The sequence below is a fragment of the Pteropus alecto genome, unplaced genomic scaffold, assembly GCF_000325575.1.
Source record: "Pteropus alecto unplaced genomic scaffold, ASM32557v1 scaffold166, whole genome shotgun sequence".
Taxonomy (NCBI): Eukaryota; Metazoa; Chordata; class Mammalia; order Chiroptera; family Pteropodidae; genus Pteropus; species Pteropus alecto.
The window spans coordinates 9699029-9716663 of record NW_006439757.1 but is presented as its reverse complement, the minus strand read 5'-3'; the positions used below and the strand labels follow the sequence as shown (position 1 = coordinate 9716663).

The following is a 17635-nucleotide window of genomic DNA, read 5'->3' as shown; positions in this document are numbered from 1 at the left end:
GTAAATTATTTTTAACAAAATGAACAAGACGAATACTATTAAAGAGCACTTGTCAGCTCAGGAAATTGCACATTTGCTACTTGCAGAGGAGTTAGACCTGTAGTCACAATGTCCTCTAAATAATGTAAGTAAATATTTCTTATATTTTTGAAATATTTTGGCAATAAATTACTGAATTTGGCATACCATATTTTAGCATTAGTCTCATACACACATATATACATGTATAAATATACATATAAAAAATTCTGCTACTCTTTATTGTTTAGACTATTATAAAAAATATAATTATTGATAAATAATAATATTTTTCTAAAAAAAGAGTAATTATTTTGTTTTCAATGTCAAAGTTTCTGACACCTTATTTTTACAGCAGAATGCGATATCATTTAAAAAATATTTTACTATTTTTCCTAACGTTAAATATACTAGCTCCTCCTTTTCTGTGCTTAAAATATATATATAGGATTGAACCAAATAGAAACAGCATGTATTTGTAGTTGATAATTTCCACATATATTGAATATGCTGATGCCAATTTATAAATCATAACATTATAATAGATATGGCTAATAACAAATCTGTAAGTGTTCATTTGGGGTTTTTAACACCTTATTTCCTTCAGACGATCCACCACCTTACTGTGACAATGTTCAACATGTAAATATTTGACTCAAGATATATGATGTTAACAATGAGAACTTTCAATCACTGTTATATTCTAGTGAGAAGTGGAAGTAGAATCCTATTAATAATATTCCTTCATTAAATAAAATATTATTACATTACATCTTATTATGTTTGAAACGCATTTTTAGTTTTTGAAACGCTGAAACACAATTAGTAATTGTATTACAATTTTTTCTTTTAATTATCATTACCTTTCAGTTATTGGAATAATTTGAGAACTAGCATTGACCTTATGCTAAATTATTATTCATTTTGTGTTGTTGTTTCTCTTTGTTTTTAGCATGTAGTGACCTGGAATTCAGAGAAGTTGCAAACAGATTGCGGGACTGGTTCAAGGCCCTTCATGAAAGTGGAAGCCAAAATAAGAAGACAAAAGCATTACTGAGGCCTGAGAGAAGCAGTAAGATGTCTAAATTTGATATATGCCATTGTCTTTGATATGGGGTTTTATTTCCAATGAATCACTTAGATCAAAACACATATTTCAAAGTTTATCCTTCACTTAGGTGCTAAAGAAAAATCAGAACATTGTTATTATTTTCAGGCACAATCATATTTTGCAAGGAAATAAAGCATTTGTGACAATCGATTGGGAGAAAAAGGGATATCCCTCAGAGACGGCATTTAGCTTCCAGTTGAATTGAAAGAGTAATAATAAGATATTGAAACATGAGCTTAATTTTAGGGAATTTTCAAAGATTGAAACATTTGCTCTAAAATGGGAGAAGAGGAGGTAGGGCAGTGATCATGAGCAGCATCTTGGAACTGACAGACTCTCAAGTATTCACCCTTCTTTGCTTATTATGATGTGACCCATCCTCGCTCACTTGCAATCCTTAAGTATCAGTTTCAAACAAAATCATTTATAAAATGGCACCGTCATCCATAATCTATATTTCCTAAATTACCTCATTTGTTTTCTTCTCGTCAAGGAATTTTCTTGTTTCAACCTTTTTTGTATTTATGAAACTTGTTTATGTTCTTAAAGAATTTAATAGTTCTTAAGCTATACAATTAAACTATTATCGACAGACATAATAATTATCTTTGCATATATGATGACTATGCATATACTTTGGAAAGAGAGTATAGTATTTTTCCTACCCTGTGGGAGTATTTCTCAGATTTGTCTTTAGAATTATCAATTAAATTTTTGGCAGATATTAATTTTTTTATGCCCTAGGAGTAGGATGCTTCATGTTACTTAATAGAAACAAACATATTTGCTCCTTTATTCATGAAATAAACATATCTAGGATAGAGTAAAAGTTTGTTCTAGACCCTTACATATTGATTTTTAAATTCATGTCTATACCTTTCCTACCAGTTTTCATACTTGAATATTTTTATCAAGAATAACCCAAATGTTTTAAAAATTCAATTCACATAATTTAAATAAGCTTTGGCAAAAAAGAAAAGACTAGTTTGCTATTGTTTTTTAATAAAAACAGCTCTGTATTCAAAGTTATCAGCATTAAGTATAATACAGGTATAAATTTCTATTCTATTTAGATGTGTTTTTCCTAAACATATAGGTAAACTGATTGAATAAGTTAGTATTACATCTATGATGGTTGGGATTATAAAACATACAAATTTGTTTTTAACTAATTAAACCAATATTAAACTGTATTTCAACATTATTTATGTTTTATAATAAGCTGACTTTTAAATATCATTTTAAATATCGAAATTTAAATATCATTTCTAAGATGTTTAGGTAATTTGAAACCTTAGCCTTATGCAAATTAATTAATATATAGTCACTAAATAGCTAGTTTCTAAAAAATAGAAAACACTAAAGCATATTTTTAAATTTATATACTTTTTTGCCTCTAATTTTTATAGTTCAAACTAATTTTATAGTTTCTAGTTTAAATTGTATATATTTGGGATTATTAATAAACATGTCTATTTTTGCCACATTAAAAAGTTATATTATAAAAAAATATAAAATGTATATAAATTCTGCTAATCTACAAAATTCAAATGCATAATAGTTTAAAATTACCTCTTATAATTTTTTGTATAAAATAAAATTATATTTACAAATTATAATTTCTCTATATAAATAGGACTATACTTGGAAATATAATGATATAAGGCAGGCAATCTGGATTGCAAGGTATGCAAAATATAATTTTGTTAGAAAATATAGTTTTATTCAAAATAAAATGACTAATTGTTTCAAAAATGTACAAAACAAAGTCTATATAAATACAGAATATAAAAGATTTCCCCAAAATATTATTTGTCATGGTCCATGCTGGCTAATAGTTAAAGGATTTATTCTTATGACATGTTTTAAAATTAGTATCAAACAATATACTGATGTAAAACTAAAATTTGATTTTGTCTCTGTTAAAATGACAAAATCTTCTTGGAATATTGATCTGCTTTTAATGAGAGATTGCAAGATAAGTTTTCTTTGTCTTCTGGGTAATATATTTAAATGTTTAAATGGCAAACATTCTGTATCTTATCAGAATTTTTTCCTGTACTTTATGTTGAATTTATCTTAATTATTAAAAAAATACAAAGTATGCTCACTGTCATATTGAAAACTCAAAACCCAACTATGAAAGTTTATAAGAAAGACATTTAAGTCTAAGTAACAAAGAAAGATTGACAATAAAATGTCAGCAAGTATGTCAGACAAATGTAATAAAAGTGAATGTAGTGGTGATATTATTACTATTTTATAAGGTGAAGTCTGTGCTAAAAAGGAGTAAGTAGGATATAGTGTTATAAGATACAGCAATAAGCATAATTTATTAACGGACAGAACAGAAATCTATATGTTTTAAAAATATAGTAGCAAACACATATAGCAAAAATGACCAATAATACTAGAAAGACCTCAGACGGTTGCTATTGGAGTCCGTGGATCCCCTGAAAGCCCCTGATGGGCCAGAGTCCAGAGCTTGAGTGACTAGAGTGGATTAAGGGGCAGGAGCGGGAAGAGAAAGCCTCCATGAACATGTGGGTGACGACGGTAGGGTCCAAAGGGTGTTCAATGCTCCAAGTTGTGGTGCCATTAAAAAGTCAAACAGAAACAGGTCCGGACTGACTACAGACGGCCTTTAGCAGAAATGAAAAGAAGGATGGAGGAGATGAGGATGTTGAAGAACAAATCAAAAGATTTTAGGGAGCTGATGGGAAGATTGAAAGTGGTGAAAAAAAAAAGGGCGAAGAAGGAACGAAGATTGATAGAAATGGAGAGTTCTTAGATGAGCTGGTTTGTGAGGATCCTTTTTTGAAAATGGTCATTGTAGTGTCAAATTATCTGTAATGACATTTTGCCATTTGCGGAGACATTGAAAGGAAATAGTGCCATAGGGGTGCAACACGTAGTCAGCAAGGTGGAGACTAGTTAAATAAATTAAGTAGGCCTCACGAAAGAGCCCAGAATAGAACTGCTCCACATAAAGAGTCAGGGATTAAATTCCCACTCAAAACGAGCCAAGAAGATGTCAGTCTAAGAAGATTCTCACTCAAACAAAAAACAGGGAAGAGTTCCATTTAACTGAATCAAAGTATCTTCTTATTCTGCTACAGCAGACAAGTCCACTGCACTGGATCAGGAGTTGTGACTCACCACTGTGAATCCAAATTTTCCCAGCCAGGCAAGACACAAAGGGTCCAAGAAGCCTCCATGAATACTTAAGTAAAGACATTGGGGCTCAAGGGGTGTTCAGCACTCCAAGTCACACACCATAAAACGTCAAATAAAAAACTGAGTAAAGACAGACTTTATTTTAAAAAGACTATTGTAAGGAGAGTGTTTAAACCTCAAGACTTGCTAGAATCACAAATCAATCACAGAAAAAGGCTTTTCTTTAATAAGAGGGGGTCAGCAGGGCTAGCAGTACCTTTGTAGAGGAGGAGGGCAAGTGGGTAGGATGAGCAGGTAGCAAAAGCTGGGCACTTGAACGGGAAATAGTTCTCTCTGTGGTTGGCAGAGTCTCAGAATAGGTAGTTAAGTAGGGATGTTCTGCATCTAAGTGTTCTCATCCCTGCTCGGACTTATAGAAAAGCCAACGTTTAGATGTCTGGGGAGGAGAAAAGCCTGGCTAAAATTTGGTCAAGCCCAAATGGGCAATTGTGATCTCTTGGACAAACTCTATTCCTAAATATAAGTGATCCATTTATGTACTAAGCAAGAATCTGAGACTATTAAGTTTCTTATTTCACTCATAATTTCTATTCTTTTATATCTTTGGTCTGTGTGTTTATATATTTCTCACACTTGATTCTCTAGGCCACTAATTTGGTGCTCAAGGGTGATGGATCCCTCTTACAATTCACTTATGGGGTTACTTAGCTGGGAAATTGTACTTTTCAGTCTAGAAAGTAGTTCCACACACTTTTTAAATGTTTGTACTTTTAAATAGTGTGTATGTGTGTGTGAGTGTGTGTGTGTCTTAGATTTAGGAAGACTGCTTCCTCTCAAATTTATGCAACTCAATATGTAATTGATTTTTTATTTTTGTCTTTGGCTACTTGGGCCCTTGAGATATGTGGTGGTTTTCCTCTGTCTGTTCACTGGGTCCCAGTCTATTTGGTGACATCCCTTCCTGTCAGTAGTCCCATCTGGGATGGAAAGCAGTCTCACTGGCTTTGCCTCAGATTATCAGGAAGGCTACCACTTTCTCAAGCCTTGGAGGATGGCACCTTATTCCTGTGTCTCTTAGACTGTCATGGGCTTCTTTATGAAATCTAGCCCCCAGTACAGGGAGTTGATTTTGACCTTCCCCCAGGAGTCTACAGTTTCCTGTGAGTCAGTCTCTTCTCAGAATCTGTCATTTTCTATTCTCCACATTGGGGATCCCTATCCTGTTCTTCATCATCCACCTAGCTCTCTACCAGTTTTCACCCATTTGTCTTTAGACTCCAACATTCACTTGACTAAAGAATGATAGTAGATGGAAGTTGATCATTAAGAGGGGAGCTTGCTACATTTTGGTTGGTCAGAACACCTTCCTTATGCTTAATCAACTAACTTCAAATTTAATATAGAAAGAGTGAAGATCTAAAGAAAAATTTAGAAAAAAATTTTTATTTGTTTTGAAATATCGTAATAGTAATAATAATAGTAAATATATAAGGAATGGCCAAAATATGTATAATTTTCTAGTTGTACCAAGAAAAATGCTTAAATGTCAATATCTCTTGTTTAATGTATACAATATTACCTTTGAGGTAGATATTTGTCTTTTGGTGGATCTATATCTCTAGTGATGTTTAAATTAGTATAATTCTCATAAATGGTTCATTCTAATTTAACTCTTTGGAATAACATAGAATTTACTTTCTATGTCATTAGAATATTTGTTACTAGAACATATAGTTTCTTAACAAAATAATTCTCAAAACTTAAATCTGTTTGATCTAACCTCATACACTAATATAGAGTGAAAAGTCTATTTGTGAGTTCAAGAGGTGAGTTTGAGCTGACTCTGAATTGGTTGGCACGCAGGAGGAGGATGAAAAGGGGATGTCAGCCCATGCCTTCTTTATCAATACTTTCTATCTTTAAATAATCTGAAAAATTCAGCTCTTTACTTCACTTCATACAAAGCTATAGATATATGCTGTTTCTCAACCAAACACACATAGCAGTAAAGGCTCGTAGATGTAATCCAGAAAAGCTGGCTCTAAACATTGGCCAAAGGAAGAGCTGGTACCTGGTCAAACATCGTAGGGCATAAATGCATAGATTAGTTTGAACCATATGAAATTACCAATTTTAGAAATGAAAAACAATAGTAGTTTTTAAAGGGCCAACTTAATAAAAATCATCTGAAAATTTACTACTCTTCTTTTTATATATAAATTAATTGGTATACTTTGATAGTCTAAGTTATTTTCTTGAGTAATGCATAACTTTTTCTATTAGTTTAATTTTTTCTACAGTGTTATAATGAGTAAAAATACAAATCAAGACATAACATCTTCTGTTTTCATTTATGCCAGTTTTGTAATCCAGCCTCATTATATAACTACATAGCAACTAACAATCCTTAAGCTGAATGCAGAATGAGTTTATGCTCTCTAACTTCATTTTTTTTTCTTACTCATAAGCCAGCTTGCTAAAAACAAGTAGTACAAATACTCTTGTGGCTTAATCATTACCTGCTGTCCTATCTGTAGGTTCTAAGAGGTATTACAGGATATTTTGATTAATTCCTCATAATGGAGACACTCGCTTCATATTTGCTGGTTTGGGGGCCCTAGAATGCTCTTCACCCAGGTGTCTGTGTTCTCTCACTTCATTCAGCATCTTGCTCAGTATCCAGCAGTAGGTGCATTTTCTTTCACCACATGTAAAATGCACCACCATAGAATGTTCGTCTCCTCTTATGCTGCTTTGCTCTACTTTATAGCATATGTCACGACCCGATATAGAAATATTTACTCGTTTTATTTTGTCTCATTTCCAAATAAAATGTAAGTTCTATAAGGCCAAGAATTTTTTACTGTAGAATCCCCAGCTACTAGAATTGGCACTGGCACATAACACGGACTTAGTAACAATTAGATTAATGACTAAGTTAATAAATCTAATTATAAGTTATGTCAAAATTGTCCTAGTTTCAAAACAGTGAAAAAAGTCGCTCGTAGCTGCTTTCTCATTATTACTGAATGACATGCAGGCTCCAGAAATGCAAATCTCTTACAGTAGCAAGACTGAAATAAAAGGGTCACGACTTGATGAAACTTAAATGGGAAGACACTCTACTATTTTTTTTATAAGGCAATGAACTTCAAATGTGGACTGTAGCCTTATAAAAAAGGAGAACTTGCTAGCCTCATATACTGGCTATCAGATTAACACTGCTATATATTTTACATTAATTAAACACCTTATTACACTGTCAAAAATATTTTGAGGTGTGGTGAAATAGTAGTTTTTTTTCGCTAGTAGTTATTGTTTTTTAGTACACAATAGGAAACTAATCTGAGTTTTTAATTGACCAAATTGCATCACAGCTGTTACATAAAGAATTATGTAGCTATTACCAAAAAGAGAATTGATCATTTATCTGAATCTTGGCTAGTGTAAATATTTCACAGTTAAATGGTTTCAGTTGACAAAAAAGATCAATAATGATATAGCTTTTTAAGTAATTAAGCAAGAGGGTAAAGTTTGCCAGTTTTTAACAAATCTATTGTATATTAAAAAATTACACTTCTTGGATATGTTTTATTTGGATATATTTTGGAGCTATTATTGACAAAAATGACTTTTTTTTGAAAAGTACTAAGATAGCAAAAAATTTTAAATATGTTTTATGATAAGAAGGTGAAGGAAATATAACTATTTAGCCTCTGATTGTATTATCATTATATCCTGAAAGTATTTATTTTAGGCTTTTCTCAATAAGTATATGTTTACTATTATAATCTCTATGCCTTGATATTTTTTCTTTTACTATTTAAATCTCCGAAAATTACAGAACAGAAATACTATACCTAGGTTTCTTTTTTAAAATATGGTTGCAATTGAGTGTGCGTGTGTGTGTGTTTGTGCATGTGCGTCCTTTGAAAGAGATATTATATTAATTTTCTTTTTGTCCACTTGGAAAGCATTAGGACATTACAATCATATACAAAATCCTCAGATTAACAGTCTGACTCAGATTAAGATAATGTCTTATTTTTTCTTTCCTACTTACCAAATGTTCTCCTCAGTCAGAGAAAATGATAGAATTACTTACACCCTCAGGGTAGATGAATGCATTCTAATTTCTTCACAAGATATTGCTCATTTTACGTCATGCTGTCTTCACATTGAGAAGAAGATTCAATTTGGAATCAGATAGCTTAAAAACAATGCCCTATGAATGCAATTAGGAGCCTTCTAGTTATAGCAGGGAACTTCATCTTTTGAAAACAAAGATTTGTAAAGCTAAAAGATGAATTTTCTTTCAAGTAATAAAATGAATAATACAGATCATTACTAATTTTGTTCTAGTTATTGAAACATCTTTTATTAGGTAGACACAATAACTCTAATAAAATTGAATTATATACTTTAGTATTACTAAGGTAATATCTTAATATTTGGATGTTATAGTTTTGTAGAAATTATGTATTTCAGATTTAGATAATTAATGTAATCCTATATAAATTAAAACTATAATTATAAAATAAATGTGGTAAGTGAAGGATATATCATAATAAAATTGTTTTGTTGCACTGTCATGTCCTTGGAAATTATCCATTGGATTTGCTAGGTGCCAAAACTTTTTGGTGAACCCCTAGTCTTTAGGAACTATGTTTTTCCAGGGAGAGGGCATTACAATTAACACTGGCAATTTTGGAATCATTAACAAGTAGGATGAGTCTCACAAGGTAAATGGAATACTTTCAATTTTATTATATTCTGTTTTCAACAAAATGAATACCTTAATTTCAAAATATAACCATCTAGGGTATTTAGAGCACATTTAACCAGTAATTTGAACTTTTAGAACCTAGTAAAGAGTGAAACATCTCCCCCCTCAAAAAGATAACAACAAATAAATTGTTAAAAAAAAATCTATGCAGAAAAATAAAACAAAGTTTTACATTACATACATTATTTATATGTATTAGTCATTTGCAATATAAGCATTATTTCTATTGAATTTTACTCGGCCAGTTGAGTTATACACAACCTGGAATGTGTGCATTATATGTGTCTTAAAAGCATCAAGAAGTCATAGCTAAAACAAAGGTGAAAATATAAATAAAAAGAAAAGAAAATAGCTCAAAAACATTACACAACACGAGGTAAAAAATTGTTAGCAGCCTGGTGTATATGGTTTTACAATCTTTATTCTCACACATATCTTCAAATAAACATTTAATCTTTTAATCTTTTTTTTGTGTTGCAGATATTTTCTTACTCCATCTTTCTGTTTTGATTTCAGAGTTCTTAATTTGTGTTTCTTAAGACAAATCTCTCTTAGATATTCTTCTACTGTCTATATTTTTTTCACTTAAATCTTTAAACCATCCACAATTTATTGATATGAGAGGATTCTGGCAATAGATCATATTTCTTTACTGAATTTTGATGACATCTTTACAGTCCTTTAATCCACATGTACTCTTTATATTTTCTGTTTGTTTTCTGCATATTTTTACATAGTTCCGTCTGTTATTTATTTCTACTGTAATTCCTTTATGTTCTGATACATACTTGGTATGATTTCAGTTCTTTCGAATTTGTTAAGATCTGTTTTATGGCTCAGAATATGTTTTATATGCACTTAATGGGAATATGTATTCTGTTATTATTTATTGGACTGTTCTATCAATAATTTAATAAACTTAAATTATTTTAAGTTTATTGATAATATTATTCTGATCTTCTATACACTTACTGTTTTTCTGTCTATTTGTTCTATTGATTATTTATAGAGTAGTGTTGAAGTCTCCAGATATAATTGAGAATTTATCTTTTCCTCTGCTTAGTTCTATTGTTTTTTTTTCTCATGCATTTTGAAGCTTCGTTTTTAGATACATACACATTCAAGGTTTTTATGTCTTCCCTCTATCATTATGTAGTAACTTTTTATCTCAATAACATTCCTTATTCTAAAGTTAAATAGTCAGTCTGGCTTTCTTTCCAGTAGTGTTTGCATGGTTTATTTTTTCCAAACATTAATTTCAATCTACTATGCCATTTTATTTTAAACAGTTTCCTTCAGGGAAATTTATAGTTCAGTCTTACATTTTTATACAATTTGACTTTTTTTGTATTTTAATTGATATGCTTAGATTATTTACATTTGGTATAATTATTAATGTGATCTAATTACAATCTACTTTCTTACTAGTTGTTCTCTTTTTCCTATCATTACTTTGCCCATTTTTTTCACTCTTATAATGCCTTATTTTGGACAGATTAAGTATTTTTATGATTCATTTTATCTCTACTCCTGGTTTATTATTCTTGCTTCCTTTTAATGATTGTCCTAGGATTTACAAGATACAAATGCAGTTTGTCACAATCTTCCTTCACAATACATTTTGTCATTCCATATTTATTAGAAGGAAATACAACTCTCAATTTGTCTCACCATTTGTGCTCTTTTGACATATATTTTTTACATATGCTACGAAAATACAATACATTGCTAATAACTTTAGGTTAGATGTAATTTTATTTTAAAAAATATAAATTTTATATACATCTTTATGCTACTTCCAGAATTTTTTAGAGTTTTCTGTTTATTTATTCTTTTGATAACAAACCAAATTTCTGTCTAGTATCATATTTATTCTTCATGAAGAATGCATTTTTTAACTTTTCTCATAGTTCACATCTGCTTTAAATAATTTTTTCTCATTTTTGTTTGTTTAAAAGTCATTTCTCTTTCCTTGTACAAAGATATTATCCAAAGATAATTTTGGATTGAGAGTTTAATTTTTTTCTTTTTCAGCATGTTACAAATGTCCTTCCATTGTAATTGGGTTGTGGTGTTTCAGTTGAGAAATTGGCCACCATTCTCTCTTTTTTTTTTTCCTCTATAGGAGTATGTATTTGCCTCTAGCTGCTTGAAAGATTTTTCTCCTTATCATTGGTTTTGAGCAGCTCAACTCTGAGGTGTCTAGGTTTCATTTCCTTAGTTCTTTCCTTCTTTCCTTGGTAGGCCTTTCTTTTTAGTGATCTCTAAGATTCTTATCTCTGAGGTTTGCAGTATTTCATTAATTTTGTAGAATCCATTAGCTCTTGAAATATTTCTTACTCAAGAACAGCTTTTATTATTCCTTTCCTTTTCATCTGGGTAAAATATATCCCCACAAACGTCCTCAGAGTGACAGAGCATTCTGCTCTCCCCGATGACTTATGATGTTGTTCTATAAGGAATACAGGAAGGAGGATATAGGTGGACCGCCATACCTTTCCCACAGCAGCTTCTGCTTCTCAGGTGGCTCCCTTTGCCTCTTACCTTGCCCAAGTCTTCCTGGAGAGCACTTGCTGAGATTGTGGAATAAAGTCCTCTTACTTTAGTGGCTTCCTGGGATTACTTACTGTCAGGCTAGCCCACACTCAGCCCTTATAAATTCATTGACAATTTTAGCTGAATTCTCCTTGTTAGTTTGTATAGTGTTCAGTGACTGTCTTTGGAAAGCAAGTGCTCACATCCCATCTCTTGGAGACATGGGCCTCTTTTCAGAGTCTGGGTTATTGCATTGCCCTGGGACACAGAGTTCCTGGCAGCTTCAAAAAGAGGTATGTTTTTGTAGATTTTCATATTTTCCTTATTTGTAGTGTTGGAGCAATATTTGTTTCAACTTTCTACTCCCTAGATGAAAGCAGAAAGACTTTGCCTTCGTTCCTGTAGAACATTTTTACTACATGTAGATTTTTAAAATTGTTTCTAATTTTTTTTCAACATTTAAAGATATTATTCAAGCCTTCCTGGCCTCTAAAATTTCTGATGAAATGCCAGGCTGCAGTTGAATCATTGTTTAATTGTTATGTGTCATTATCTTCCTGCTGGTTTCAAGTTCGGCATTTATCTTTACTTCTTAAGAGTTTGACTAGGAATAGCCTTCTTTGTATATATTTTGCTTGAAGATTGTTGCATATCTTTCATCTGTAAATTTACATATTTAAGCACATTTTCCACCATTATTTTCTCAAATTATTTTTCCTATACCATCTTTCTATTCTCTTCTGGGGCTTCAACTCCCTGTGCTGTATTCCTTGATATTACCTAGCAGTTCCCTGAGGCTCTATTCATTTCTTTCATTCACATTATGTTATTATAATTGATCTATATTCAAGTTTAATTTTTCTTCTGGAAACTTATTTCTGCAATTGGAGCCATCTAGTGATTAAAAAAAAAATTATAGGCTGCTTTGTTATTTTGTTCTTGAATTTTCATTTAGTTCTTTCTTATAATTTCTATTTCTCTACTTGTAGTTTCTCTCACTGCAGAGATTACAATTTTTTTTCTTCATTAAAAATAGCTATTTTCGTTATTTTAAAATTTTATCTGCTAATTCCAATAATTGGGTCATCTCAAATTTGTTCTTATTGTCTTTTCTTTTAAGTATATATCCCATTGTCTTGGTGTTTCATAAGTCATAATTTTGGATTGTGTCCCAGATGTTATGGATATTAAATTATGGGATGCTTTATTATATCACTGTAGTCCAATGAATGTTTTTTGTTTTAGCACATGATTAATTTTGTTGGGCTCAAAATGAAAACTGTATTTCTTGGGTGCCAGCCCTAATCTCAGTTCATATTTGTAGTCTCTAGCGGAGGTGATTTGAGTCTACAGTGTGTATGTGTGGTTGATGGGTCATCAGAATTTGGGGCAGGCAATATTTGGCTTTCTGGTTCCTTTCCTTCCTATATTTCTCCCTCATTGTACTTCAATGGTTATACAAAATTTTCTGGCTCTCTAGGCTAGAAAGTCTACATTCTTTTTTCACCCGTGTCCCTGTTGTCTTTGCTCTCCCAACTCTGTCTGCCCCCAGGATAACAGTGAAAAACAGGAATTTGCTTCATATCTCCATATAACTACCCTCCTCAAAATGTGGACTTTCCGCCAGAATCTGCCTGCTTCTTATTCACTCTTCTGTTTCTTTCTGTTTTTTGTTTTTGTTTTTGTTTTTGTTTTTAATTATGTGCAGAGTTTAAAAACTTATGGGTAGGGGTTTCAGTCCAGTAAATGTTACTCAGCCATTAATGGAAGCAGACTATAAAATAGCTATTTAAATGACTGGTTGAAGGGAAGATTTTTGTCTTATCTGTCTTTGAATCAACAAAGCCTAGGAGCATGTATTGAACCCAGTAAGGAATAGAATGGCATTTTAATTTTCATTACTTACTCCTGTTTATGCCTCTTCCTTAGCAAATCAAACAATACTTTTTTTGAGGTAGGGGAATTACAGCAATTTTTAAAACATTAAACCTTCGTGACTGAGGACAATCCTTCAGCCATTTTGAATGTTTTGCAATCATATTTACTGAGTTTTTGTTTTGATTTGAATGATGTTACATCTATTTATGTTAATCTCAGTTATGCTGATAATATATTTGCTGACTAAGCAAATGTAATTGTTAAAATAGGCTTGCTATTTACAGGATTAGGAAACGAGCTGCTATGTGTCTGCATTCTAAAAGTCAATAAACTTATTTTTTTGCAACAGCATAAACATTCAGGGAATATTAAGAGATATTTTTTAATTGTAAAGACTTTGTGTTTGGTAGCTTCTGCCCCAATCTTCGATCCTTTTTACTTACTCTTTCATTTACCTGGAATGCCCTGCCCCATAATCCCTGGTTACTCATATTTGCACTTTTATATTTCTACTCAAATATCCTGTTTAATTTAGAGACAGTTTAGGGGGCAGAATTCTAAAGATGGCTCTTCCAAGTTTCCTGGCCCCTGTTTATTCAAACAAACACTATTCTAGATACTACTGTTAAGGAATTTTGCAGATATAAATGAGTTGCCCTTAAAATATAGGCAAAGGAGGATCTAAAAAGATAAGGGAAGCAAAGATGCCAACAGACTTTATGATAAGGATTTACTTAGAAAGAGCTCTGCTATGATTTCTTGACTTCTCTAAGAAGAAACAAGGGTGCCTCCCTTTACTCCAGGTTGAGGGAGGGATTTCAACAGAACCACTTAGAGTTTTCTGTGTGCTCCCAGACCAGTGGATTATGGCCTGAACTTCACCAGGAAAATCTAAAAAGTAGAGATAGCCATGAGCTGCTTACTTGCTTGGCGTCAAAGAAAAGAAAAGTCACTGCTGCTTTGGAATTAATGTGTCTGGGCAAAAACTACAAAGATAGTAACCATGGACAACATTGGAACCATATGAGTAAGAACTAATGTAAATTCTGCCCAAGAAGGCCATCTGAAATAGTGAGTGAACTCCAACAGTAAGATTGGATCACTGGATGTTCAAGGACAAAGAGGTAGTGGCCAGCCAGAGAAAAATATCACGTCACAGAAAATATAGTTGAAGTGTGGATGCTCTTGGGATCCACTGCTTGCGATTGGTGTCTGAAGTGTGGTGGCGGGGGGCGGGGGGAGGAGAGGGAGAGAAGAGAGTCTTGTAGATTCTGTACTCACTCAGTAGGTGGTGTCAGAAGTGAACTGTAGGACCCTCTGTTGTTGTCCACAGAGAAATGGAGAATTGCTTGGTGAGGAAAATCCACATGTTCGCTGTCAGAAGTATTGTGTCAGAGAACAGATTTTCCTTTAAAATAAGAGAGATTTTTTTTCTCATTTTTAATCACTTGCAAAACTAATAAGCTGCTTAGAGCAAACATCATAACAAAGTACTGTGGGGTTTCAACCTAATGTAGAATTAAAATGGATAGCACTAATTACAGAAAATGTGGGAGAGTTTAAGTATACTCTTGTAAGTGTCTGATAGCATATGTGAAGTGGTATATTATTTGGTGGTAGATTGTGATAAATTAATGATGTATGCTATAAACCCTAGAGCACATACAAAAAATCTTTATTTTATAGTTAATAAACTATATTAATTTTCTATTGCTGATGTAACAGATGACCACGATGTTTAGTAGTTGAAGCAATAATAATTTATTTTACATTTCTGTACCCAAAAAGTTAAAACAGACCTCACCACACAAAAAGCAAGGTGTCTGCTGGACTACAGGCCTTTCTGGAGGCTCTAGGAGAGGATTCATTTCTTTGATCAGTTGAGTTGTTGACAAAATTCAGGTCCTTTCAGTTATAGAACCAAAATTTCTGTTTCTTTGCTAGCTATATAGTGTGAGGGCTAGACTCAGCTTCTAGATACCACCCACATTTCTGGGTTTCTGGTCCCGTCTATCAAAGAGAGAGAGAGAGAGAGAGAGAGAGAGAGAGAGAGAGAGAGAGAGAGTGTGTGTGTGTGTGTGTGACTTCTGACTACAGCTGGAAAAAGTTTTTCACTTTTAAGATTTTATGTGATTAGATTGGGCCTCTCTAGATAATCCACAATAATATCTCAGCTTTAAAGCCAGCTGATTCACAACTTTAATTGCATCTGCAATCGTAAGTCCTTTTATATTTGTATTGAATTATATATAGTAACTATATAACATTATCCAAGAATTCTAAAACTTACCAAATAGTATCTATTGCTCTAAAATTCAAGATAGGATAGGAAAAACATTTTTTTCAAATTAATTTGCATCAATTGGATCTTAGTGAAAAGTATACTTTTAATTTAAAATGTCAAAATAATTTTATTTATATTCCTTTTCTGTTATTTATCATTCTGATGACCCTTGTAGCAAAATTTTGTGTATAAATATATTATTCCAATAACATAAACTCCCTGCATTTTTGCTTTTTTGTTGTGTTTTTTGTTTTTTGCTTTTTATCTTAAAGGCAACATAGATCATTTTTATAAAATCCCCACATTATCTAGGTATGAATATTAAAGCTTAGATATATTGAGTAACTTAACCAAGCAACATAGTGGCAGAACACAGGCCAGTAACCTGAATCCAAATTAGATAACTCGACATTCTCCATTTAAAACATTATTACATTTCATCTAATTGATCATTCACCAGACATATACTCTATAAGAATTTAATTTCCTTTTAACATAAAAGATAAACTCTTAGTTCTATTTTGTCTAAAAATTGTTAAATATCTGTGCATTTCATATTTTCAGAAATATTATTTTATGTGTTAGTGTTTGCGTTATAGAATAAGTTCTCAAAATAGAGTTATAAAAATTATTGAAAGGTTAAAGATACTTTTACACTTTATTGACAAAAATAAGGGAGACTATATTAAAACTGACAAGGGTGTTTACATGCTGTATCATAAAAACGAGACATAGATACTTTTTTATTTACGTTTTATAAATTGATGACCACTCAGGAAACTCAAGCATTTATGAAGATGCGATATAAACAGTCCCTCAAAACCTCTCACCTGGGCTGTTCTAGTGGCTTCTATGTTTCCCCAGCTTTCACACTTGCCCCTATATAACCCACCTGACAGATTGTGTTTTTCTTTAAAAACAAAAATCACATCATGTCACTCCATGCTTTTAACATTTTAGTCATTGGTTGTTCTGAAAAGATAGTCCATGAGTGTTTGTTTGAATCTGAGGCTGTCTTATCCCTCCATGATTCTCTACCACCTGTCCCTAAACAGGAAACACTGGTTGGTGTTTCCCTAGCTGTAGGCCCTTTGTTCACTGTCTCTGGGCATGTGATTATATCTCATCTACATCTGTACCCCCAACACTGAGAGTGAGTCTGCAGGCTTTGGTTGAATCCCAGAGAAGTCTTTGCCTTTGATCTGCAAGGCTGGACATTATCTTTCTCACTTTTGTAATAACGGGATTCATTGAAAAGTAGATAAGCGGATATTCACCTGGAAATCAGAAGTCCATCTCGCCTTGCAGATATTCGTAGACTTTACTAGGATTCTCGTAGAGCCCTCCATGCTAAGCTTTGGGAGACAAACCAGTTGAGGCCTCCATTCTCAAAGGGTAGGTGAAAGGAGAAGGTAGCTTGTCTTCACTAACTCTGAATGCTCATCAAAAGGTAATAGCTCGTCTCTTCTTCCCATAGCTTTTATTCATACAGGCATATATATCACCGTTAGTCTTCTCCATTGCCCATAAAATGAAATTGGGAGGGAAGGTGTGGTTCAAAGGCATACCAGAAATCTCATACCTAGAACTCAGTTTCTTTGAATGGTTTTATAGTATTTTGTATATTTGTTTTCTACAGGTTGCTTTCTTCACATAATCCCTGAGCATATTACAACTTCTGGTAGTAAGAAACAGTTTCAATCAAAATCTCAACCCATGCTGTTTTAAGAGTAAGCTCCAAGAGAATAAGAGCCTTATTTACATTTTTCTATCCTTTATTCCCAGAACCATGGTGTCAGGACCTGGAAAGTAATAGGAAATGAGCAATTTACTTTGGTTGAGTGGT

The 17635-nt window shown here is 32.4% G+C and overlaps 1 protein-coding gene across 7 annotated transcripts in view; it reads left to right on the top strand.

Moving 5' to 3' along the window:
• SPOCK3 (SPARC (osteonectin), cwcv and kazal like domains proteoglycan 3) overlaps nt 1-17635 on the top strand; it is a 319424-nt gene that overhangs the window by 288538 nt on the left and 13251 nt on the right. For 6 of the 7 annotated variants that reach the window (XM_006917022.1, XM_006917021.1, XM_006917020.1 and 3 more), the window contains one exon: nt 971-1090. The exons of the other annotated variant lie outside the window; for it this stretch is intronic. In XM_006917022.1, coding sequence (XP_006917084.1) covers nt 971-1090 — 120 coding nt within the window. The remainder of the gene's footprint in view (nt 1-970; nt 1091-17635) is intronic. 7 annotated transcript variants of the gene reach the window in all.